Raw genomic sequence first — 10149 nt, 5'->3', positions numbered from 1 at the left:
TTGAACGCATTTAACACCGTAAGATCTCATTTGATAAGTGTTTTGTAAGTTTTCGTCTCTATTAGACTCTCCCCTACGGTGACTACTTAGAGATAAACTTATAAAACATGAAATAATGGTGGAAGCTCATAAAATGAGAATAACCTTGACTCTCGCCTACCGGGACAACGTTGGATTCTTATTTTGATCGAATAAAAGGTTGCTAGAATGGGTTGCATTTTAGATGAGCTGACAACTCTATTCAATAAATGATACTTTGACTCTCGCCTACCGGGACACTGTATCAGTTTGTTGAAGACCTTGGAAATTATTTAGGATTGTATGTTTTAGTATTTTCACTTGTCATTCCTACTTGCTATATGTTTAATAATTTCTGAATTGTGTATGAATTTATATTGAACCATGTTATTTTTTGTTATTAAGTTGTAGTTTAATTTCGAATCTTCATTGTTGGTCTAACTTGGTTTGTTTATCTAATGAGATAAATCCCTAGTGGATTGTCACCATTAGACATACATAATAGTGTTAGATCTCGAAAGATAAATATTGTATATGCAACATCTAGCTGTTCATCAATTGATGACACCTTAGACTAGTATTTTTATGATATGAAACAAGAAGATTGTATAAATGAGATTACTTTGACTCTCGTTAATCGAAGCATCGTTGGATTCTTATTTATAAACGAAATTATCCTAATTTCTCTTAGCTTATTCATTTCGAATTAGCTCAATAACATATCATTGGATGAATGGTCTATATATCATTTAATGTCATTCTATTTTCTCTCTTCAGAAATTAAATGACACATATGATTATAATCCCGAAATTCTATTCCAAAATGATATACATCCTCAATCTTAGAAATCTCCTACTTGTATGGGCAAATCTGACTTACAATTAAATTAGTAGTGGTGGTCCAAGATAGAATTACTCATTATATTTGGTATAAATTTAAGTCTTTGACTTTAATTTTAGATTCCAAATAGAAATTTTCTTATATTTATAATTCCAGGATATAATACAGTTACACTTTCACAAGTGTTTAATATCCATCTTCTATCAATGGATTCAAACTGTATGGAATATGAGTTTAGTATTCTGTGACCAGGATCCACTTTCACTATTCTAAGAACTCTTTGATGTAACTAAACCTAAGTCATCAAAACGACACAACCACATTTTTATTAATCTATGGAATTTGTATCTTGTTCATAGTGGTTTTGACAAGATCAATCTCTGCAAAGAGTTAATATGCCTATATCCACTGAAAGTAAGTTCATCTCATTCGCAGATGGATGTACATTCAGGGGTGGATATGAGTTTTTCGTTGTATTCTTAAAACATAACTCTAGATTAAACCTTATGCAAAGAAATTTGAAATGATTGAAAAATTTCATTAATATCTAGCAATGGTTAAAACCATTAAGGTAAATTGTTAAAGATCTTGCGAACTGATAGGGGTGGAGAAATAGTTAGTAGATATGCAGTTCAAAGATCATTAAATTGATTTTTGAATTATATCCAAACTTACCTCCCCAGAAATTTCGATTTGCATATTGATGATTAGTTACTAGTTGTTGCCTAAGACCTTCTATGGTAATACAATTTCAGAATGATGTAATGGTTGTATACTTAATGTAAATCATTACTAGGTTCATGGATGTCCTAATCAAAATCTTAAGAAAAGCTAGAACTGTTAACCATGGTTTGCATGTTTGTTAGCTATTCTAAGTGATTAGGGGTGGACCATCCCATAGTCAATAGATAAGAAAGTGTTTGTTTAAACAAATACTACTTTTCTAAGAAAATGACTAAGTCTGAAAATAAAGTAGCAAATAAAGGAGATATTTTTCTTGATTCCAAAAGTGTTCTATCATCTTATATGACATATGATGATCCCACTGCCTCTGTTGTCTTGTCACAACCGAAGAGGTTAATACCATTTAGTTTTCTTAGACATACTTCACGATACCTTGTCGTAGTGGGAGAGTTTCTAGGAACTCACCTTCTTATGACTTGGAAGACACTAGTGATTAAAATCCATTGTGAGTTTAAACAAGTAATGGATTGTCAAGATAAGAAACTAAGAAGAAAAGCCAATAGAACTATGGTTTAATTCACATGGAGTAACCTAAAATTTCTATTACAAGGACATAAAAGGAAATTTCGTGTATAAGTCTATTCAATGGACTTAACAAGACTTCATGTTCCTAGTATTATAGGTTTGAGTTTATCTAAACCTATGGCTTATGGTATACCTGGTAATTACTTACTCTAATGCAAGAACCTTACTTTAGTAAGATGCTGAAACATTTTCTTTCTAATGGCAATCTATAGAAGCTTCTCGACTTCTAGGCATAGATTTTATTTATCTAAGGAAAAGTCTCAACTATTCCAGAAAAGATAAAGCCATGAAAGAATTTCTTATATCAACAGTGAGAGGTCTCAGATATGCTTTAGTATGCCTTAGACCAGACACCTGCTGTTGAGTGGGAGTAATGAGTAGGTATCAGATTAATCCAGGAGAAGAACATTGGAAGACAATCAAGTAAATCTTAAGATTAAGAAGAGGAACTATATGTTAGTCAATAAGGGTGTATTTAAAACTCTTAGACTACACAATATCAGATTTCGAGATTTGCCTTTGTGCTAGAAAATCTTTCTCATAAGATGGTGATTACTCTGGGGGTGGAATAGTAATTTTGGAGAAGTGTAAAAACCTATCTGAAGTCCCTAGGTCTACCAGAAAGGGACTGAATGTTAAAGTTGCAGGAAAGGTACTTATTCAGTCTAAGGAAAGTTCTATACATTTTTGGCACCATTCCAAATTGCCTAAACTACTAGTGCTATTTCCTTATTAACCAAAAGTAGTTGCCAAAGGTATGGAATCCAGTATCCCAAAAAGAGTAGACATATAGAGAGGAATTTCACATTATTAATGATTTTGTGATTAAGGAAGAGTAATGGTGGAGAAAATGTTGTGTATAAATCAACCTTTCAGATCCTATTACGAGGAGTTTACTACTACTACACTTGATTTGTATATCAAGGTGTTGAGATTATTTGAAATGCACTTTTTGTTTTATATTAGTGCAAGTGGGAGTTTGTTGGGTTTTATGCCCTAAATAAAACTCATTTCAATATAATCAGATTTACTTATTAATATAGATCAGAAATAACATTTAATGTTGCATGGTTCACATGATTTATTTCATGATTATATGTACATAATGTATGAATTCATCTGAAACCCTTTTCACATACTTGATCCTGTTTATTGTGTTGTCAACATATTGGAAAGTAAACATGACTATGTGAATAAAGTTTCCTAGATTTATCAGACACAGGGTTTTACTGATATGATAATCTACAACAGAGTTTACTTGCATTTGGAGAAATGCTATGTTCTTTCCAGAGCATTGGTTAAAGTAAAGCTCAGGTTGGATGCATGGAGTATGCATCGGAAGGGACCGATATTGAACTTTGACTTAGATTTATTAAACTTACCGTAATATCTATTCAAGTATATATCGCCTAGTTGATCCTAGATCAAATGATCTTAATCCTGTTATGATTAGGCTCAATCTCAAGAGGCTATTCGTGTTCTTTGATTTGTTAGTTAAGCCTACTTTTAGGTCAGGGTGATATGTACATTTTGGGAATACGGTAGTGCAATTGAGTGGGAGCGCTAACATAAACATGGAATCTATAGCTTCTATCTGGCAAATAGTAAGTAAAGGATGATCTCCTTCGAGCTTGACCAAACGAAAATAAATGGTGGAGTACTCATTTCACATAAGCTGAAATATCATTTATACGGGGTTAAGTGTTTTAAGGATAAAATACATTGTAGGCTGTAACGGTAATCTAATCCCTTTACAGTGTAGATCATTCATATAGAGGATCATTGATCAAATTAGGATTATAACAATGGATAACTAATGATGTGTCTATATGGTGGAACATATAGAGCATTCTATATACTGAGAGTGCAATTCTAAGTTCTATGCGTGGATTCAACGAAGAATTAATAAGTTAGTGAATTTAGGTTATAAATTCTTGATCTGCTTATTGGAAGCTCGGTTATATAGATCCATGGTCCCCCCACTAGTTGAGAAAATATTGCTTGTAAGACTCATATAATTGGTTTTGATTAATCAATTATAATTCTCAAATTAGACTATGTCTATTTGTGAATTTTTCACTAAGTAAGGGCGAAATTGTAAAGAAAGAGTTTTAGGGGCATATTTGTTAATTATGATACTTTGTATGGTTCAATTAATAAATATGATAAATGACAATATTATTTAATAATTATTTATAGTTATTAAATAGTTAGAATTGACATTTAAATGGTTTAATTAGAAAATTGGCATTTTTGAGAAAATCAGATGCAGAAAAGATAAAACTGCAAAATTGCAAAAAGTGAGGCCCAAATCCATACTGTATAGGGCCGACCACTTTTGTAGGATTTTACCTCTGATATTTTCATTATTTTAATGCCAAATAATTCAAACCTAACCCTAGTGGAATGTTATTTCTTTTTTTTTCTTCTCTAACTCTAGCATTCAAACTCCATGGCTGAATTTTACATTGTAATGGTGGTTATTAAGTTAGCTATGAGCTAAAATTTTTGATGGTTTGAATTGTTGAAGAACCCTATGTTTTAGTTTAGTATTTTTCTTATGTAAATATTTAGTAAAAATTCTCATGTTCATTCAAGTGTGCTTTATGTTAGTTTCTTGATATGGATTGGCCATCAATAGCTTGATATTGAGTTATATTTAATTTTGGAAAGGTTAAATGTAATGGACTTAGCTTGGATGACACAAGATCTTAATCTTATTAGATAAGATTAGAGATAACATAGGAATATGTTATATCCTTGTGTAACATTTTAGACCTGTGCTTGTAAATGGTATTCTTGAGCATGATTGGCATAGGAATATGTTTGAACAAGTTTAAGGATTGATTGCATAAAATTTGGAAGAGTTTTGTGCACTTTATTGGAGTTCTTGTTAACCTGGGATTTTTGCTTAAGTTTTGCTACAGCAAAACGCACAGTTTCTGCTAATCATAGGGGGATTCAATAGTTCAAACCTTTCACATTTCACAAGCTTACAACTCATTTTTATTTTCATCTTCCATCCACTTTTGAGTTAGTTTGCTCATTTCTTGTTCATTTAGTTGAATCATTAATCATTTCATTTTAGTTCTTAGGCATTTTGTTTGGTAATTAACTTTTGCAATAGAAATTTTATTTTTCAAGTCCTTGTGGAGACGATACTCATTACTTATCATTGTTTGTGACTACGTGCACTTGCGGAAATGTCCTCACCATGGCATTCCTCATTACATCCAAATGGAATACAATGATAAGTAAAAAGTATCGTCTCCACAAGGACTGTAAAAATAAAATTCTTATTGCAAAAGTTAATTACCAAGCAAAATGCCTACGAACCAAAATCAAATAATTAATTCTGGCTATAATCAAATTGCCATAGCTCCGGAAGACCAAGAGAAAACAACATTCACGTGTCCCTATGGCACCTTTGCCTTTCGGAGGATGCCATTTGGTTTATGCAATGTTCTCGCCACTTTCCAAAGGTGTATGATGGTAATTTTTTCAGACATGACAGAAAATATTCTTCAGATCTTCATGGATGACTTCTCGATATTTGGGGAGTCTTTTGACACTTGTTTAGTTAACTTGGAGAAAGTTTTAGCAGAATGTGAAGACACGAACTTAGTTCTCAATTAGAAAAAATGTCATTTCATGGTTCAAGAAGGAATTGTTTTAGGTCATAAAGTTTCTAACAAGGGCATTGAAGTGGATAGAGTGAAAGTTGAAGTTATTGAGAAGCTGCCACCTCCTACTACTGTTAAAGGAATTCAAAGTTTTTTGGGGCATGCAGGTTTTTATAGGAGGTTTATTAAAGATTTCTCAAAAATCTCAAAGCCTCTTTGCTCTTTACTTGAGCAGAATAGATCTTTTGAGTTCACCGAGGAGTATCAAGAAGCTTTCGTAACTTTTAAAAAAGGCTCTTGTATCCGCTCCTATTATTGTAGCCCCCGATTGGTCACTTCCTTTTGAGCTAATGTGTGATGCTAGTGATTTTGCAGTAAGTGCTGTTCTTGGCCAAAGAAGAGAGAAGGTGTTTCACTCAATTTATTATGCAAGCAGAACATTAGCCGACGCCCAATTGAATTACACTACTACAAAGAAGGAGTTATTGGCTGTGGTTTTTGCCTTTGACAAGTTTCGAGCTTACCTTGTTGAGACTAAAGTGGTGGTGTACACAGATCATTCCGCAATCAAGTATCTCATTGCCAAGAAGGATGCCAAACCGAGACTGATTCATTGAGTGTTACTTCTTCAAGAATTTGATTTAGAGATTCGTGATAGAAAAGGAGTTGACAATCAAGTGGCTGATCATCTTTCTAGATTAGAAGGTGATGATGAGATCAAGGATGTTGAGAAACCAATTAAAGAGATGTTCCCAGATGAGGCATTATTAATGGTAAGCTTAGTAAATCAAGATTCCACTCCTTGGTAAGCTGATTTTGCAAACTACTTAGTGAGTTGGAGGATTCCATCTGATTTAAAAGGGCAGCCGCTCAAGAAGTTCTTCCATGATGTGAGGTCTTATTATTGGGATGAACCTTTTCTTTAAAAGTTGTGTGTTGATCGTGTAATAAGGCGTTGTGTGCCGCAAGAAGAGGTTCAAAACATTCTTGAGCATTGTCACTCATCGCCTTATGGGGGGCATTTTGGAGGCCAAAGAACAGCTGCAAAAGTATTTCAATTGGGGTACTGTTGGCCTTCCATCTTCAAGGATGCTTATGAGTTTGCTAGACGGTGTGACAGATGCCAGAGGGTTGGTAATATTTCTGCTCGAAATGAGATGCCTTTGCAAGTTATTCTCGAGGTAGAGTTGTTTGATGTCTGGGGCATCGATTTCATGGGACCCTTTCCCCTGTCTTTTGGAAATTTGTTCATTTTGGTGGCTGTAGATTATGTGTCAGAATGGGTGGAAGCAATAGCAAGTCCCACCAATGACTCTAAGGTGGTGATGAAATTTCTACACAAGAATGTCTTCACTCGTTTTGGGACTCCAAGAGCTCTCATTAGTGATGTGGGAACTCATTATGTTAACAAAGGTTTGGCAGCTCTTTTGGCTAAGTATAGTGTGAATCACAAGATATCTACGTCTTACCATCCTCAAACTAATGGCCAAGCAGAGATTTCCAATCTAGAAATCAAAGGGATTTTGGAGAAAGTGGTGAATCCTACTCGAAAAGATTCGTCTCAACGGTTGGATGATGCTTTTTGGGCCTATAGAACCACTTTCAAAACTCCTTTGGGCATGTCTCCTTACCATTTAGTTTATGGTAAGGCCTGCCATTTGCCCGTTGAATTGGAACACAAAGCTTATTGGGCTATGAAGAAGTTGAATATGGATCTCCAAGCAGCAGGGGAAGCTCGAAAGTTACAATTGAATGAGCTTGAGGAAATGAGGTTGTTTTCGTATGAGAATGCTAAGCTCTATAAAGAAAATACCAAGAAGTGGCATGACAAAAGAATTCAATCTCGAGTATTTGAGAAGGGGCAGCAATTTTTGCTCTTTAACTCGCAATTGAAGTTATTTCCAGGTAAATTGAAGTCTCGTTGGTCAGGCCCATTCACCATAACCAAAGTTTATCCTCATGGAGCTGTGAATATTTGTAATGAGCAATCCGGAAGGGAATTTAAGGTGAATGGGCAACGCCTCAAACATTATTTTGGTAGTGAGGTCGATCGAGCAAAGACCTCAATCACTTTGGAGGATGCATGAAGCGGAAGGTGGTAGGGTTGCCTTGTGTTCGGATTGTCAATTCTATTTTTAGGTAACCCAATGTTGGAAGAAGAACAAGTATTGTAAATATTTTTGAAAAAAACCAAAAAAAAAAAAATAGAAAAAATTATATTTCTTTATTTTTTTTTTTTATTTTTATTTTATGTTCATTTTTATTTTAAGTGTTTGGGTGGATTTTACACTTGGTTTGATGTTTCAGGTGTTTTTGGAGCACAATTTGGAGTTTTAGAGGTGATTTGAGAGTTTAAAGGTTTTGTTAGATTTTTGATTGAATTTAGCTGCAGCATTTCTTTGGAGCACAAAGGAATTTTTCGTTGAGTTGGAGAACCTCCGCCTGCTGCAGTATTTTTCTAGCAAAATTTTAGCAAAAGTGATATCTGTTAAAAGAACATTCAACAAGATTTTTGCTGAAATTTTGTGGAAATTTTGCTACAGCAGGCGTAATATCACTTTCAGTACGAGATGAAATATGCACATATTACATATTACAATATTTTTACTTAAAAATACATATATATATTAGTATTATATTAATTTTTGTATTTTTCAAAAAAAAATATTTACATATAAATAATATTATATCATGTTTATTTAAATAATAAAAAAACAAAGCAAAACAAAAAAAATTTAATACCCAGTCCTATTCACCATCGTCTTTATCAAATACCCCCAAACTTCACCATAGCCACCACCCATATTCACCAAACTTCACCATAGCCACCACCTTCTTGCACCAGCCGAACCTAACCCGAAACCCCATCTCCCCTCTTCGCTGGCACCCCATCACACCTTTCAGTACCCGACCACCCCACAACCACCCAGCTCTCCTCCATTCGATTCCCTTCTCCAGCCGAACCTACCCCGAATCCACCATCGACCACCCCTCAACCATCCTTAAACTCGCTGGAAACCAGTACATTTTGAACCACCATCATCTCAGTATCGACCATCGTCTCCCCTACACCTAACACTTGAACCACCATCAGAGGAGCTTCACCATTTTGAACCCAGCCGCCCCTCTACTCCACAACATCTCGGTGTCGACTTCGGCATTGAATTCATTGGGTTTTTAGTCACGGTGAGATCTTTCTTTATTTCTCTCTATTCAAGGTTTGGTTTGTGATAATGTCAGGGGTAGATTTCAGTTGTCAATTTTTGCATTCTGCCATGTAAATGCTATCCATTTTTGGGTTGATGGTGATAATTCTAGTGTTGGGAGATTGAATTTTGAGAATTTATAATGTTTAGAAGGTTGAATATCTGAATGCTCTAGGGCTAACTGTGGTGAACTCTGATTTTGATTCTAGTGGTGGATATTCAAGTTTTGGATGGTTGTAATTGTCAGTTAAATGAGATGAGTTGTTGTACTTAATGTGGCTTTTTGGTTGTTGATGTTTTGTTGATATTGGTGAGGTTGTGTAGCAGATATTTTTACCTCTTGTCACAGGATTTTGTGCCTCTGGTTGGGATATTGAGCCATGGTAGTGGGCAAAACTAAATCCCGTAAGCGTAAAGCTTCGGCAAAACCTCCCTCGCTCCTCAACCGCAACAACTAATCACCACAATACCACCAACCCTTGCTTTGCCTTCCCCCACTCCAATACTAACCATTCCCGAATCTACACACTCACAACCCCGTACTTGTACCCGTTCGGTCTCAGCCCCTAAACCCAAAGCTCCATCCACCAAAACAACTCCCTCTACCTCCAAGGCCTAACTAAAGCCTAAGGACACCACTTCCACAATCCCACCACCTAAACCTAACCCCAGTACTCAGCCCAAAGGCAAAGCAACCTCTGTGCCTCATCAAGAGCGGTTTGAGATATTACGAACCCGCAATCAGTTGGCCAAGCGTGGTTTTCTCCCTACCCCAGAGGCCTTACCTGCCTATATTACAAATTCAATTGCAGAGCACCAGTGGGAGAAGTTACATGCAATTCCCAAGCCTGATGTGGCCTCTGTTGCCCCTGCATTTTATGCTGCACTTGATCCAAAGAATCTTGATGTCGTTCGGGTGAGGGGTCGGAGTGTGCCCTTTTCTCCTGATGTAATTAACAACATATATGGGTTGACAGCTCCGCTATAGGATGAGATTGATATTTTGAGGATTAACCCAGCCTCTATCCCATTTGACGCCATGCTTCGTACTGTTGCTCACCTAGGTTCTGCATGGTCTATCTCTCCTTCCAGCCACCAAACTTTGTTACACTCGTCTTTACAGCCCGAAGCTAGTGTTGGCTTGCTTTTATTAAGTGCTCTTTGATGCCCACGACCCATGACACCACAGTGA

The 10149-nt window shown here is 35.6% G+C and overlaps 1 protein-coding gene across 1 annotated transcript; it reads left to right on the top strand.

Moving 5' to 3' along the window:
- Window positions 1-5779: 5779 nt before the first annotated feature.
- LOC133038231 (uncharacterized) lies at window positions 5780-9945 on the top strand. The gene is made up of 6 exons (XM_061116320.1): window positions 5780-5918; window positions 6073-6322; window positions 6410-6524; window positions 6681-7757; window positions 8022-8090; window positions 9583-9945. The coding sequence occupies exons 1-6, from the start codon at window positions 5780-5782 to the stop codon at window positions 9943-9945; spliced, it is 2013 nt and encodes a 670-aa protein (XP_060972303.1).
- The last annotated feature ends 204 nt before the right edge of the window (window positions 9946-10149 follow it).

The sequence above is a fragment of the Cannabis sativa genome, chromosome 5, assembly GCF_029168945.1.
Source record: "Cannabis sativa cultivar Pink pepper isolate KNU-18-1 chromosome 5, ASM2916894v1, whole genome shotgun sequence".
Taxonomy (NCBI): domain Eukaryota; kingdom Viridiplantae; phylum Streptophyta; class Magnoliopsida; order Rosales; family Cannabaceae; genus Cannabis; species Cannabis sativa.
The sequence above is the reverse complement of the archived record's forward strand: the minus strand, read 5'-3'. Positions and strand labels throughout refer to the sequence as shown.